General features: G+C 36.6%; 1 protein-coding gene across 1 annotated transcript in view; it reads left to right on the forward strand.

The window, feature by feature from the left end:
- LOC135221927 (GTPase-activating protein CdGAPr-like) overlaps positions 1-17,500 on the forward strand; it is a 746,105-nt gene that overhangs the window by 287,352 nt on the left and 441,253 nt on the right. The window contains 1 exon segment of the mRNA XM_064259951.1: positions 9,519-9,642. Within this exon segment, the coding sequence (XP_064116021.1) occupies positions 9,519-9,642 (124 nt within the window).

Consider the following 17,500-nt stretch of genomic DNA (forward strand, 5'->3'; position numbering starts at 1 on the left):
TACCATAGAAGAAGAGGAAAACAAGGAAATGAAGGCTCATTATGATTATGACAAATGCTTGTCAACGTACATTTTCTCCCTGTCGCTTTAACGACCGTTGATGAGCGAGGTCCCTCTAATCTCCAGGTACTGCTGAGCTAAAGGAATTGAATAATCCTCCACATGCCTTTTGGCTAATGCAGTAGGCCTAACCGTATTAGTATGGGCCGCATATCCCCCCCAAGGTAAATATGTAGGTTAAGAGGCTTCCTTGCTTTTCATTCGTGTAAGGTCAAATTATCACTACGTGCGCGCTATCGCACACACAAACACACACCACACACACACACACACACATACACACACAGACACACACACACACATATATATATATATATATATATATATATATATATATTATATATATGTATGTATATATATATATATATATATATATATATATATATATATATATAATGTATGTATGTGTGTGTTATGACATTGTTACCATTAATACAGAAATTACAGCGAAAGTGCAAAAAGATGATGAATGCCAGTCAAACAATCCAAATAATCTCAATATCGGACAAAGAAGTTAATTGAATGCCAGATTATAATGTGTGCCCTAATTCATTAATAATAAGATTACTGATATTACTAACTCACATCGGGATCGAGCAAGGACCAATCCAGTTCTCGATGAGGAAGCTTCCAGTCGAACCTTAAGAGAGATCAAAATTTATGTAGAACCTAAGTACAAATAATTACTTTGTTCAGTTGAACATTTTGCACCGAGGGTACAGTGACCCTGTTGATAAATAGCGTTTAATTCGATGTACCTCAGCGAGTGAATTTGATAGAAATGAAGATGTACATAATATAGTGCACTTGGAACAACATTATATTTACAACTCATGCCAGAAACAAAACATGGCCTTTCAGTTACATACAACGATGCAGCTGAAACCTGGGTACTATAGTAGATTCACATCAACCTTGCATTTGATGTCTAGTCCAGTCCCTTACGACGCTCCTGATTTTCTGTTGATAAGCCAATCACAGGGCTGGAAACTCTCAGTCTCTCTCGAGAGTTCACATGGTTAGGATCTATGTTCCACCTCTCCTGAGGGATACGTCTTTCAAAATTATCCCTTAGGAGAGGTGGAACATACATGTGAACTCTCGAGAGACTGAGAGTTTCCAACCCTGTGATTGGCTTATCAACAGCCAATCAGGAGCGTCGTAAGGGACTAGCCTAGACATCAAATGTACGGTTGATGTGAATCTAATATAGCGCAGTACCTGATGAACTACATGGTAGACTCAACACCTTTTATGACTTTATGGCCTGATTGGCAGCACCTGCTTCTCACTTCAGAGGTCTTGTGTTCCTCCCTATGACAAGAAATATGTGTTTATATTTTGTTTATATTTTGCAATGGGGAACTTCGAAAGAAACGCAGTCTCCTAGGTACTTGGTTGTTGAGGAAGTTTGTATGTGTTTACTTCCGTTTCTTATAGAATTGAAGAAATAATTAAGTAAAATGTGTCTTTTAGAAGATGTTACATTTTATTAATCAGTAGTAATTTGCAGTATTATTGCATTTTTCCATCAGTTCTGTATAAATAGTAAGGATTTTCGTACCCATACATGTTTAGTGATGTTTCAGTGGTTTGGAGGTTGTCATTCCATTTTTAACGAAGGATCTTCCCTGTTAAATTCTCCTTTCCTCTTTTCACTTTGTATCCATCACGTGTTTGAATGTTAAATGAGAGGCCATTATCTGCTTTTACTGATATCGCAGCCAAAAATTTTTGTTTTGGTTTTGTTTTTTAACGTATGTAGTATGTGTGTATTTGTTTTCATTATATAGTATACTTTTTGCCTTTGAAAGGACGGAGCCAGAAAGGTACAAGTTATATCAAGAGTCTCTAGGGATGAAGTAGGCAACCCACGTCATTTTTCTTTGCCCCGGAATACGATGGCGATGTTTCCTATTTAAATTACAATTTAGTGGACGGTAGTTCGGGAGCTATCCATAATTGGGAAACGTGACCTTAGTTGCGTCACTTACCCGCGACGCCCACTGTGGCTAACATCACCTTCCAGAGGTGGTGCGATGGTGGTTGTCACATCCCTATACTTTAATATATAGTATATCTAATGTACATGTGAATGTATATATTTTTCCTAGAATGTAATGCCATAAAGTATCTTCCTTGGAAATTAACTAATTCCTGTTTATGGGACAAATCATGAAGAAAAATATTATACCATCCTATTTTTTGCTGTGATTTGTACTATAAACAGGATTTAATTAAGTTCAAGGAAGACATTAAGGCAATACATTCTAGATTCTAGGCACACACAATGTGTGTGTATAAATATATATATATATATATATATAATATCTTATATATATATATATGTATATATATGTATATATATATATATATATATATATATTATGTAGTGTATCATATATATATATATATATATATAGATATATATATATATAATATATATATATATATATATATATATATAGTATATATTGTGTGTATGTGTGTGCGTGTGTGTATAGCTTTAAGGTAGAGACTTCAGCTTTTGTAGCTCTCTCTCTCTCTCTCTCTCTCTCTCTCTCTCTCTCTCTCTCTCTCTCTCTCTCTCTCGTTTTTGAAAAAAATACCTGCACACCTACGCTTATTGCAACATAATTTTATGACCAAATATTTTGGAAGCAATTTTCTTACATAATGACTTTGGAAAGCGATTGTTGTTATTTTACGCCTTTGTAAGATTCTATCGTCATGGCTGCAATATTCAGATGAAGCATATGCTTCAGAGAGAGAAATTTTTATGAAAATTCTTATATTCGTGTTCATATTTGCCTCGTAAAATCCTTAGTTTTTTCCTTTTTTTCCCCTGAATTTATCCCTGAACTTTACCGGTATACAACGGAAATCACACGGCAAATCTAATGATTCTGTTGCCGGGAATTGCACCGCTGCTTTGCAAACTATATCTCGACTATTTTCCCAAAGAAAATTAGTCCCTGCTCATGAAGAGTTTTTTGCTGCACGGTTATTTGGTATTTTTATACGAAATCTCGATAAATAGGCTCTTACCTCCTAGGTTAACATTCCGGTACACTTATTTTATTGAAGGGGATTGCGTAATTTCTTGTGAATGGTAAGTCTTGCAATGCTAGTATTCATTTAATGAATGTTTTTTTTTAAAGATGAAATGGAAATCATTAATGAAGTAGAACTTGGTGCCAAAAGTAGTAATAAGTACTGAACAGTTAATAGTCTGACGGTATATAGTTTTGCTATTGTATTACTTTTTTGTAGATAATTCTAAACGAAAAACGTACGGTGGACAGTAAGAATAAGCCGTGATCCGACCTCCATCCTACTTAGGGCGCATACTAAAATGTATAGTCAAATAGAGCGTTGTTTCACCAACGAATATGAAAGTAAATGCTATATTTTTTTTAGAAATAATTGTTCTCTACTGTTTAACATGAACGTTATTTATATTTTACATTTTCATTCTAATAAAAAAATCATAAATATCATATCCTAAACAAGTTTTCCAGACCTTTATATGCTTTAACATAGGGCTTTCCTTACCTGCCCCCCTCTCCCCCACCCTAACAACAAAACAAAGTAGTTTGTAGGCTTACTCCCGGAGTAAGCGAAAAGTAGGTCAGTGTTTATGAAAGACGTATTGAAACCGATATGGAATCAACAGAGCAGAAATTCCAGGGTGCAGGCCATTGGAGTTAAGTACATCTTGGTTTTACCAGACCACTGAGCTGATTAACAACTCTCCTAGGGCTGGGCCGAACGATTAGATATTTTTTACGTGGTTGGAAACCAATTGGTTACCTAGCAACGGGACCTACAGCTTATTGTGGGATCCGAACCACATGATATCGAGAAATGAATTTCTATCACCAGAAATAAATTCCTCTGGTTCCGCGTTGGCCGAGCCGAGAATCGAACTTCGGACCACCGAGGAACTAGGCCACGGGAGTGCATAGTGTAGGTTGTCGAAATGAGTGGTCGGTGGGAAGGCGAGAGCGGAAGGAAGGCGCAGGAGGAAATGGACCGGAAGTGCGGAGGTGGAATCATTTAAGAGAAAGTTTTGATGGGATTCCTTCGCTGGGGAAAGCGAGGAGGCGCTGGTATATCTGTGCGAGATGGCGAAGTTGCAGGGAAGGAAAGGAAAGCATATTTGAGCTCATTACTTGCTTCCAGGAAATGCGGGAATGTTTATGGAGCGCTTCGGGGAAATGCATTGAGAGGTGGGGAAGGGGGAGGGGGGCGGATTTTATTTTGCTTTTGGCTGTTAGTGTGGGAAGAACGTTTCCTTGTATGATGAGAGTCTTTTTCAAGTATGCTGTGGATATTTTTATGACAAAATTTTCGCATTGTAAAAAAGTTGTTTGTCTAAATCAAAATGTGCTTTGTCTATTTCCATTCATCCTGCACAAAGGGTTGACTTGTTAACAGATGAAAAGAAACTAGAGTTGTACTTGTCTTTTTGGCAATTATTATTTTTAAACGACCATTCAAGAATTTGCCCTTTATATCTTGTATGGAAGGAAAATAGAGGATAAATATACAAGGAATGGTGTCTTGTGCCAAATAAGCCATAGACCTATCTCATAAAAGGAGGGAAGGATAAAGGAATTGGAAAAAAAGAAAAAAAAAAACGGAAGCCGAAGAGAATTCCATGCCATGAATGAACCAAGCAGTTATTGTCATTTGATATATCATTGACGAAAATCCCAGGTCTAAAAGCATTTAGTATTAAAACTACATCACAAGAACATTCAAGATTACCTAGAGTCATCGTTAACCTGAAATTATCCCCTTTCCTCAGATTTAGTTATTCCCTTCTTTATGGCGCAGGCTCCTCATTCCTCTCACTATGCTTCCCGTAACACCCTCGTAGGGGGGTTAGTGTAGGGATTACTTAAGGTTCTTTGAAACATCCCTTCGGCCTCTAGCTGCAACCCCTTTCATTCCATTTACCATACCTCCGTTTATCTTCGCTTTCTCCCATCTTACTTTCCACACTCCTAACAATTGATTCATAGTGCAACTGCGAGGTTTTCCTCCAGTTGCAACTCTCAAACCTTTTTACTATCAATTTCCGTTTCAGCGCTTGGTCTTTGGTCTAAATTCTATATATTCTATTCTTTCCATATCCCGTCATCTTGCTACTTAAAGAATACCTACCGCCATTCATTAATACTGATCATCCATAACGTAACTTAACATTTCAAAACCGAACTAGTCGTCATTTGTATCAATTGCACCTACAAGCGCAATACATTGAGTGTGGAGTAATGAGTACCATATCTCCACCTATTTGGCAGCATAAACACGATGACAAAAACACATCTGTGACTACTATCCTGTCATAGGAACAATACGGGAAATTAAAAGGGGAAGCATATAAATAAATGAAGATCCTCAAAGTTTACAAAGCCTCTTAGTTTAGTCATGTTCAAAATTCTGCTAACACAGCACGCGTTCATGTGGATGGAATGAGTGCACTTTCTACGGTAAAGTAAGAGAGTGTCGGTGGCCTTTTAATATGAACCTGCCTAGCTGTCGTTTTTTGAGTAAGTAAAATCCGTGTATTTTCCAGGCAGTTGATTTTGCTTAGATGGAGTGGCTATGATAAATTTTCGCTAAGACTATTATTAGTAGTTCTTTCATCTTTGAGAATTATACGTAACAGGAAATGAAGGTCCTAATCCCATCCTGTAACACAGCACAAATGGCTTTTTTGGAATTAAATGCCTTTGGATTCAGGTGCACCATGATGGTCACCAGTTTATTGATGAAAACTGCGATGTTTTCCTCTTGTTAACCTTTCAAACCTTTTTACTGTAAATTTTACGTTTCAGCGCTAAATGACCTATTACGTAGGTCCTAGCGCTTTGGCCATTGGCCTAGGGCCCTAGATTCTATTTTCTGTTCTATTCAAGAGTGTTTTAAGTCATTGGGCTCGATATAATCGATGCAGTGGGCTGTGTGGATACAGTGTAACCATCGAATTCGAAGCTAGATGATACAATGAGGGTGACATATTAGGACAGTTCTGTGATCAAAATAGTCGCTATTGACGCAAGGAAATGAAGATACAGAATAAGAAGTGAATATATCAGAGATCAACAAAAGTCACTGAACTGTCAAAGAACCCCCAAATTTCAAGTTTGAATTGGTTTGGGCCCCTGATGAGGAGGAGGAGAGATAATGAATTTCATTATGTTGCAGGAGAGTGATGGGAGTGATAGGGTCACGTAGTAGGGGAAGGCATAAGAGAAGATTGAGGTAGCGTTCGAGAAGACGTGAGACAAAAGGAATAGGCGAAGGGAAGAGGCAACATATAAACAGCTTGAAAATGCTCCTAAAAAGAGCAATCCAGACTTGGTGTTCAGTTGATATATATATATATATATATATATATCTATATATATATATAATATTAAATATATATATATTATTATATATATATTTTTTTTTTTTTTTTTTGTGTGTGTGTGTGTGTGTACACATCTACATACATACATGTAGTATATAGATAGATAGCTAGAATGCACACAATCACTTTCAGGATGATGCGTAAATTTGCAGCTGGTATCATGTTTTATATACTTGAGGGTTAGTAATCATTTCATTTAATTTCCCTTCGAAAAGAAATATTTCCCATGAAAGTTATTCTTAGATCGTAACACACACTAAGGTTTAGTTGTGCGTAGTTTGGGATGTTCTACTTTGGCTTTTGAATTCGATAATCGAGTTCTTTTGGTTTTTACGAATACAGTTACAGTAAGGTCAGTTTTAGATGTTGTGGAAGTAAATAGGTGATGCTGTTAACATTGATGCAGAGAACGCAATTATGAAATAATTAAGTTTTAGGGACAATGTGGATGCTCAGGAGAGTATAGCTGTCGAACGAAGGTTTTCCGATCTATTGAAATGGTATGTTGTGGATTGCCTTTTGTACAAACAACGATCATAACGCACCTTTTGCATCTCATCTTCAAGGCAGCATCGCCTTCAATATTGAATATTGTAGCTGAGAGGTAGTTAGGGCTGCTGTAGAGGCAAATATGTAACATTCAGCAACTTTAATCAGAATTTTTTGGTATCTGACATTGGAAATTTAATTCGACTCTTTTGTGCACCGGTATAACTTCGACAGTTATCGTTTTATTTGGTGTCATTCATTAACCTAAAATTTGCACCCTTATCTAATGATTTATGTGGTGTACTTTAATTTTTCCCCCCGGGGGGGTCGGTTAGTGCTGTCAGTGCACTGCATGCAGTTCACTCTAACATTACTTAAGGGTCCTTGCAGCGTTCCTTCGTCCACTAGCTGCAACCCCTTTCATTCCTTTTACTGTACCTCCGTTCGTATTATCTTCCATCTTACTTTCCAATGTCCCCTAACATTTGATTCATAATGCAACTGCGAGGTTTTCCTCTTGTTAAAACTTTCAAATCTCTTTACAGTCAATTTCCGTTTCAGCGCTTAATGACTTCATAGGGCCCAGCGCTTGGATTGTGGTTCAGAGTCTATATTCTTTTCTATTCTGTACTCGTCTTTGGTTATTTTGAGGCTCTTTTTGGAATTTTAGTAGTAACAGTGAGAGAATTCTTTCGAAAACATATTTAACTCAACTGTTATAGAATTCCGCCTCCCGGATGACCAGCCAGTGAAGCAAGAGAATTCTCTGTTTGTAAATTAAACGATATCGAATATCCATTAGGGTCCATTCCTCCTCCTGCATAATGGAAAAGGGTTTCTAAATAAACGGGAGAAGTTTTCGTTGGGCGGTCCATTTGAATAATTGCCTTTTAATGAGTTTAAAATGTTTTATATTTTAATTTTAATGTGACAACACACGCGGATACATCGTCCTGGAAAGTAAGGTCGCAAATGTTAGTTTTTCATTTGTCTTCCCCTTTCATTTCTTTTACTGAACCGCCGTTCGTATTATCTTCCATCTTACTCTCCAACCTCCCCTAACATTTGTTTCCTAGTGCAACTGCGAGATTCTCCTCCAGTTGAACCTTTCAAACCTTTTGCTGTCAACTTCCTTTACAGTACTGAATGACCTCATCTGTCGCAGCGCTTAGTCTTTGGCCTAAATTTCATAATCCAATTCATATTCCAGATCCTCACTGTTTCTTGTTTTCGACCAATTCCCGAAGAAGCCCACAGCATTTCTAGAAACACCCAAGAAGTGTTGTTCGTCGGGTGGGGTGACCCGTCCATAACACTTTGATGGTAATCTTAACCGTTGGGAGGGAAAGTGCTCAGGGAGGTATTTGTATTTCAGTGTTAAATTGGTCAGGAAAATTGATTTTTGTGAAAAACCTGAAAAGACCGTCTACTAAGGAGAATTATATATGTCTTTCTTTCTACAACTAGTGATCAAATCAGCATGTCATGGAGCGCATTGATTAGTATATTTTTTTTTATAAGAACAGCTAAAAAGCCAAGATTGGCTATTAAAGAACTTTTGTTCCGAATGGTCGTATACGACTGTGTAATTCCTTATTCCTAAGCAAGCTACAGGATAAATAGAGTACTCCATTCATCCTGCTCAAGATCATGATGCAGAATTAGATCGGGGGTCTCTCTCTCTCTCTCTCTCTCTCTCTCTCTCTCTCTCTCTCTCTCTCTCTCTCTCTCTCTCTCTCAATTCTTCTTCTTTGCATAGGATGAAAGTTTTACAGAAAACCAATAAAAGTTAATTATCTATAGTTAGTAGTGGCTCCTTATCCATACTGTATGAGATTTAATTGAAAGTACCTTTTATTAGTGACGTGATTCCCTAATCATTCCCTAACCCAACTTCTCTTCACTTCATGGCCGTGAAGATTTGCGAAATGGATGAATCGAAGGCGCACTACTCTCTTGAAATTTAGATGGCTGTTGTTATGGTTAATGTTTTCGCTTACTCTGGGAGTAATCATACAAAATACTTTGTTGTTATTGTTGTTCTTGGGGGCGGGGTAGGAAAGCCCAAAAAGATCCGGAAAGGGTGTTTCGCGTTGAGTTAAAGGTCCAGGAATTTGAGGATAGAAGATTCATAATTTATTTATTAGAATGAAAGTGTAAAAATGTTTTCTAATGAAATATAACATATTTAATTTAATTTTCATTGGTGAAACATGGCTTTATTTGACCGCAGATTGTAGCACGTTTTAATTTACGTTAGGTTTAAGAATATAATGTTTACAAATTATGCGTGAGGGAGACATCTTGCACGAGAACAGAGTAAGCTGGAGGTCGGATCAAGTCATGTTTCTTTTTCTTTCAAGACATTACAAGGTACAGTGTCAGTTTTGGCTTTACTCACATAATAAATGAAAAAGGCTCAGGATTTTCTTTTTCCTTCAGAGAGAAGTTGTCTTGAATGGAGGGCAATCTTGCCTTGAAGTCGTGCGCCTATTTTATATATTTCCAATTGTAATTTAATTGCTTTTTTTTCTTTCCCTAGGGGTGGCGGCATGGCGGGGTCCAGCGTGGAGCTGGGTGGGCGGGGAATGGGATGCGTGGGCAGCTTGGGCGGCTCACTAGGCCCTGGCCGACGGTCGCGTACGCCCCTCACCGACCTCGCTAAGGTAAGTACACACTTTTTACCCTGTTTTGTACGGTTGGTTCCTGAGATAAGGGGGATTCAGGAGGTTAAGCTGAAGAGAGAGAAAAAACAGACCAGCGCCAAAGGCTTATCTTTATCTCTTAGAAAGGGTTTTAACACCAAAAGGTTCTCAGCATATTCTACTTATCTGGCTGTGTTCATCCATGCATAGATGCTTTCCGAGAGAGAGAGAGAGAGAGAGAGAGAGAGAGAGAGAGAGAGAGAGAGAGAAGAGAGAGAGAGAGAGAGATAGAGAGAGAGATAGATTAGATTAGGAGAGAGAATGATTGATTAACTGATCTGAGTTTGTTTGTTATTTTTTTTTAAGGAATTCTATATTTAAAATAAAGTTCATTTTTCCTTTTTCCTGGCATATTCAGCAGCGTGTGCGATGTCGTAAGCAAATGTATTCCGAATCTGAAAGCGCATTGTTTTAATTTGCATAGACTTAAACAGCAATGGAATCGGAACTCTCTCTCTCTCTCTCTCTCTCTCTCTCTCTCTCTCTCTCTCTCTCTCTCTCTCTCTCTCTCTCTCTCCATACAGGAAATGTTCCTCTTTGAAACCTTTCGACTGGACTTGATTGGATTAATGAGCTACACCTCACCATTTCAGCCTTGAAAAGGAGTTTCCATATACATACTATGGTGTGTTTTTGTCCATATACATACTATAGTGTGTATTTGTTTTTGTATGTATATATATATATATATATATATATATATATATATATATATTATATATATACATATATATACATACATACACACACACACACACACACACACACACCTAACAACTTAAGAGAGTCACCAGATTTATACAAACCACAAAGTTTATGTAGTTAATGGCTAAGCATCAAATAAATAGGAAGTGTAGGCCACCTAGTGATCCTAATAAAAATGACTGGAATGCATCCGAAGGTATTTGATGTACGAGTAGGATGTCTGAGCTTATACAAAATGTAGAGAGGGTGATTTGCCCTTCAGATGACATTGAATACAGCTTCCTTTCACAAATTTATTGATATTATATATTCACTGTATTTCATCCAATGCCTCTGAAGAATGTTACTGTACGTTTCCATTTTCATTCCACTTTTCTAAATATTTAGGTTCCGTATATTGCAAACTCGTAGTAAACCAGATCATCATCTTCTTCTTCTTCTTCTTCTTCTTACTTTACTGAGTCTTATCTCCCACTATGTCGATAGGACTGTCTTCCTTTCAATCCCGTATTGCACGGGGTCTTCCGTACGACCTTAAGCCGGGGATTACTAAGGATTCTGAGACGCTGTAAATCTCGCATTTGTCCTGCGCGAGAGTGCGGCCTCTGCAATAAGATTCCATGATTGCACGCCTCTATTTCAGGACTCGGCTTTCCCTTTTCCGCCCTCTGTCAGCTCCAAGATAGGACCGGCCAGCTGTGTTTGATTCTGTTTTTATATTAACTTATATGTTATTTGCGTTCGTGCGTTTTAGTGTCATCAGTTATTTTTTTGACAGGTTTATTCCAAATGGAAGTCAGATGAGAGAAAATGACTATCATCGGTAAAGATATTATTTTCACAACTGCGTAAGGTATTAGAGGGATATAGAAACAGTTTTATGCTGGATTGATGTGCAATGGTTAGCTTTACTTGTAAGAGAAGAGTGCTGTGTAAGGTATATTCTGCGTTCTCTGTAGGGCTTAGTACTGAGGCAGTGATCAAATTTCTAAAATCCGACTTTCTTCCCAACCCTCCCTTCTGTCTATCGGTGTTTGTTTGTCGGTGTGACGCCAGCAAATGGTAAAGTTCAGTTGATTCATTTTATTCAGCCCCAGTTATCTTAGAAATTTTGAACAGCAGTTTGTTCACGACAGTAGGTAAATTGACGAGCGTTTAATGAACGATGCGCAAAGAATAGTGGTGTCTCATTTAGCAGGTTTTTTATTTTACTTTTTCTCTGTGTAAGATTCTGACGTTCAATTTCCCTTTACTGTTAAGTATTCCGATAGAGGTTTGAATATGTACTTGATCTGAATACCAAGACAGTTTCTGTTATCTTTCGTATCTTCAGTTCGTAGACAAACAGAATTTAATATTCAAGCGCAATAACAAAAGGAAAAATATAATTAGAGCACAAAAAGTTTTTCTTCTTTTGTTATTTCTCTTGGGTATGCCATTTAGTTTTGAACTGTTCTGGCAATTTTAGTTTGATTTTATCCCATATGCAATTCATTATGGCATGGTGCTCGTAGAATAAGTGAAACTATGGCATCTGACGCTAAATGAGATGGAAAGAACAATGGAGTCTCTACTCTAGGTCTCACTCCTGACACTCATTTTAAAGTTCACGACGCTTCATGCAAAGATGATTATACCTGACGTCTTCATCACCCTATTGTTTAAGTTTCTCGTATAGACTAAATCAGCATACTGGTATGCTGACTTAGTCTATACGAGAAACTTAAACAATAAGGTGATGAAGACGTCAGGTATAATCATCTTTGCATGAAGCGTCGTGAACTTTAAAATGAGTGTCAGGAGGGAGACCTAGAGAAGAGACTCCTTTGTTCTTTCTATCTCATTTAGCGTCGGGGACAATTCATATGAGCAAAGCGTTACATCTGGAACTGAAGACGTGGGCGAGGAGGGCAACTTTAATTCTCTATTCAGGTTATCGATTCGTCACGAAATGAGTAATGTATTCAATTTTAAAAAAATGATAATAAAGGAACAGGGTAGCCAGTATCTTGAACCGATGAAATCAATGCCTGTTTATCACTTGAATTGATTCTGGCAGCCCCTTTATGAGTAACTATTATTTTGAATTATGTAGGTGAATTTATGTGCAAAGTTTTCATTCTGAAGCTAGAGAAGGAAAAGTAAAGCACGTTGGGTGTTATTACGGCAATGAAATTGGGGGTGAAAATAAGGTTCTATTTAACGCAGTGTATGTTGTTTTAGGAGTATCGACTTCAAAGAAAACTAAACATTGAAAACGGAAGGAAACGTTTTCTGTGGTTTGTGATGTACTAGGTGATTCCTACTCTTTATTTATTTCGAATTCATACGATACCTACATTATGTAACCATTTTATACTAAATAAACTTAATTCTTTAACAGTGTATTTTGTGTATTGTACATGGACTGTGGGATGTTACTGATTACTCATGAAACATCATGGAGTTTGATCTGAGAATACTATCATTTGCACTAGAAAATGTTTGATTGTCTTAATCATTATTATAATGATGTTGAGTAGTACAGTAGTAGCAAAGAATTCAGGTATTTAAATTTGATATGTCCGTCAAGCCGAGGAAATTCCATCTATCAAGTAAGTGTCCCCCTTAAAAATTGCAAGCGTACGCGTTTTCTGTTAGGGAGGTAAGAGAAAATGTATTTGATATTAAGGCTGACTAAGATAGTGTGATTTTGTTTCCTGGTCATAATGAAAGTTTTAAAATAAATAGAAGCTAAACTACGGATATTGGCAGGACAAAACAACCCGATAAATAATAGTCTCTCAGCAAAATTAAGTTACGATTTAAGTAGCAGAGAGGGAGGGCATTTAGAAGTTAGGTAATACACTAAAGCTATTGAGAAACCTTTGTTTATATATAGGTATACCTAGTACGTCAGCGAGACCGTTTACTTTTGTTATCCCGTTTCTGGATTGTAGGATTATCTTTCTCTTAATGAGATTTAACTGCATGGAGAAGGCGCTTTTTGCAATTGTCATAATTTAAGAAATCTGAACTCGCAAATGATGATTAGTTTCATTTGAACATTCAGGCTAGGCTTCGTATGTTCAACCATTCTTTCAAAATTTCACGTATTCTTTTGTTATTCTTAAATTCTTAAAGTAGGTTCATTCATTTAGAACAAGCTGAAGGACCATGAACTCTCTGAAGCTAGAGGAAAAGAGGAAACGCAAATTTTGTGTGTGTGTATGTGTGTGTGTGTGTGTATGTGTGTGTAGTACCAGATGTGGAAAAATTAAATGAGAGCCGATGAAAAAAGGATTTGAATCTTATAAATATGGTAACAAATAACAAAGTTTTAGAGATGTTTACAAGTTCAATGAAATAACATTAGATGTAAATATGAAAGCTGAATAATAAGAATGACTACAGTGAACTGGAATTATTTTAGCAGAGAAAAATTACATATGCTTGAGCGTGGCCTTCAGGAATGAATCTCAAGCCAAAGGTAGTGGAAGTCATAGCAAGAGAGATATAACATAACACATCTCAAGGATCCAGAATGTTGGTTACCAGGATATATCTTTCTTGAAAAACACTTTCGTTCAATGACTTGCCACAAATAGTAGTATCCTCGTTTTACTACTTTAATATGATGCCTACCTAGCTTTCGCCACCTACCAAAAATTAGTATGCTATCTACCAAACAACCCAATTAAGGCCTATGGCAATTACTTCCTCAAACTATATACAGAACTATTTAGTAAAAAGTGAAGTGTTTAACTTATTTGCATTATCAAAACAACCCACTTAAGACCTATATAAGGCAACTACTCCATCAAACTGTATAACAAAACTATTTTGTCAAAATGAGGTATTTTTCTAATTTGTATAACCAAAAAAAAAAAAAAAAAAAAAAAAAAAAAACCTACGACCAATGGCAATTACTTCGTCAAACTGTATACAAAGCTAATTTCAGACAAAATCATTCTAAAAGAATTTAGTAGAATGAACTATGCTTGGACGAACGATAAATTTTTTCTTCAAACACTTTATTCATTCTTTCTGTATAAGCCACAAGGCAATTTATAGCAGCAAATGTTCAAGAAAATGAAAGGTGGATATCATTCTATAGTAGAAAATGGATGGTAGATATACTAGAGTAGAAAATGGATGATAGATATTATACTAGAGTAGAAAATGGATAGTAGATATCATAATAGAGTAGAAAATGGATGGTAGATATCATACTAGAGTTGAAAATGGATGGTAGATATTATACTTCGAGCCCTCAAGAGTCTGGTCTTCTTGTTGCCTTTATAACTAAAACCCAGTCTGCTTCCTTTTTCTTTTTATTTGGGCATAAGTATAGTGAGGTTGCCACATTCTGCTTGTTCTTCCTTTTACTTTGGCCATGGCTTTCGAGCGAAGTTAACTAACAATATATCATTTCCTCTTCTAGTTTTGTCACACAACTGAGCAATGACTGTAGATCGAAGGTTGATCATCAGACGTTTCACTTCAGCAATCTAGTGGTCTTTGCATCTATCAGTATTTCATGACTCAATTAATCTGGGATTTTATGGGGTGAGCCTGCCAACTGTGATAAAAAAAAAAAAAAAAGTGTCCGTCAACTTGTGTGTGTGTGTGTGTGTATATATATATATATATATATATATATATATATATATATATATATATATATATATATATATATATATATATATATATATATATATATATATATATATATATATACACACACACACACACATATATATATATATTATATATATATATATATATATATATATATATATATTATATTATATTATATTATATTATTATATTTATTATATTTATTAAGTGAGGCAGTTCCTCACTGGACGAGTCTGTTGCGTACCCGCCTACCAGTCTGGTAGCCGGAGTTCGTTCCAGCTCCAGCCATGCGGAATCAGAAGAATGAATATCTGGTGATGAGAAATTCATTTCTAATAGATATTACGTGGTACGGATACCACAATAAGCTGTAGGTCCCGTTGCTAAGTAACCGATCGGTTCCTAGCTACGTAAATAAAAAAATCCAATCCTTCGGGCCAGCCCTAGGAGAGCTGTTAACCAGAACAGTGGTCTGGTTAAACTAAGATATACTTAACATATATAACATATATATATATATATATATATATATATATATATATACTACTATATACATACACACACACACACATATATTATAATATACATATATATATATATATATATATATATATATATAATATATGTATATATATATAATATACTTACTACCATGTTCCTAACTAAGCACTATAATGTTTGTAAAGCGACTGTTCATTCCGTAATGTCCAACGAATTGGTGGAGGAGGAAGAGCGTAGGACAGAATGGTTTAGACCAGGTCTGGGTTTCCCTTGACTTCCGTGGTCCCGAAAGGGAAAATATGCGACAACAGGACGAGAAAGATTAGTCGAGGAATGAAATAGAATGTCAGTGCGGACTTTTTTTATTTTTTTTTTATTTGATAGGGAACAAGGTAACATACAACTTTTTCTTAGAAGTTTTCATGCGTATATCTTTTGGAAAACAATTAAAATTCTTTTCACAAGTAGAAATGAACAACTGTATACGCTTACTTTGTAATAGGAGAAACGTGTGGAATGGAAAAGCATTGCATAAATAAACTACGCAAGTAGAAGAAAAAGTGTTATTTTTCATTCCAGACATACAAATAAGAAATGCCCAAGGAACTGGAATACGCTAGAGAAAAATCCCTGTATTATTGCGGTGAGATTTGGCAATAACGCCTCTGCCGTATCATATTTCGGCCTCTCGTGGCTCTTATTTTACACGTTTATAGGTCCTGTGGGAGGATGATATTGTAGCAAGCGGAGAGAGTAATTACTGATTGCGGCCTCTTGCATGCGGGGCTGCTGAGCCTCTGACCTCGCCGGTCGTTTGGGTACACTTCCAGTACACACACTTTTTTTTTTTTTTTTTTTTTTTGTTTTAGACCAGCAACTTTCCGTCCTTCCGCTTAGCTGGCACCGCAGTTGGTTATCTTTGTAGGACGTCGCGGTGGGAGACGTCACTCAAAATCAGCCTTATGACGCTAGCCAGGTTATCCGAGTAAAAAGTTTGTAGTCGCAAACATTCAGATGATTGCTGTCAGTCTGCTCACATGTTTATTCATTCCTTCATTTATTCATTAAATAACTTTTATCTTGGAGATTTGGAGGCAGATTTAATACATTCAAAAAGCGTAAAGTTGAGGTTAAAGTTATAAACACAAATAAACCACGAACAAAAGGATTTCGAAATAAATAGGATCTTCGTTTTGTTCGTAGGAACATGAATGGTAATTTTTATTTTTAGATTAGTTCCACTAAGTAGAGTGTTAACATATAATTTTAAAACATACAATGCAGAGATTTCCGAAGTTGATTTTTTTATATTCCATGCAGTTTGTCTCCCAGTGTTTACATCGGTGTGTTTAGTTTTAAAGTCGTCGTATAGTATGTAAAGACGAAGTCACATGATCGTCAGCAAGTATTGCCGTAAATTATAGAAATGATGTAGCCAGATGACCATCATGGGCTTCCTGTGATCCATGCATGATGCATGCTGTTAGGAAGTTGCGATTAAAGGAGACAGTCTGTTCGTTCAGAAAGAATGTACATTGCATCGTCTGACAAAGAAGGATAAAATCCTTGCAATTTTCTTGGAGAATCCACTCCTCCGTGATGCAGCTGCAGTGCCACAGAGGACTTCAAGCTATTTGAGAAGAGATTCTCTCTCTCTCTCTCTCTCTCTCTCTCTCTCTCTCTCTCTCTCTCTCTCTCTCTCTCTCCTTTCCCATCCCATCCCATAAGTACAAGTCTCGCGAAGTTTAGGTATGTCTTCAGTAAGGAGAATAGTTGTTTTCGAACTTTCTTAGAACAGGGCTTCTGGGAAGTAATTGACTGTTGAATTCTGAAAGAGAGAAGTTAGTCGTTCATTTCTGTTTTCTGCTACGAATTAAGCGATGCTGGGTAAAATTAACCCCCCACCCCCAAACTAGCCCCCCACCTTCACCCATCCTCGTCCTCCTATTATACGAGTTTTAACAATGATTTAGACAAGAATGCCTCATCTTAT

The sequence above is a fragment of the Macrobrachium nipponense genome, chromosome 3 (genome assembly GCF_015104395.2).
Source record: "Macrobrachium nipponense isolate FS-2020 chromosome 3, ASM1510439v2, whole genome shotgun sequence".
In the NCBI taxonomy this organism is placed as follows: Eukaryota; Metazoa; Arthropoda; class Malacostraca; order Decapoda; family Palaemonidae; genus Macrobrachium; species Macrobrachium nipponense.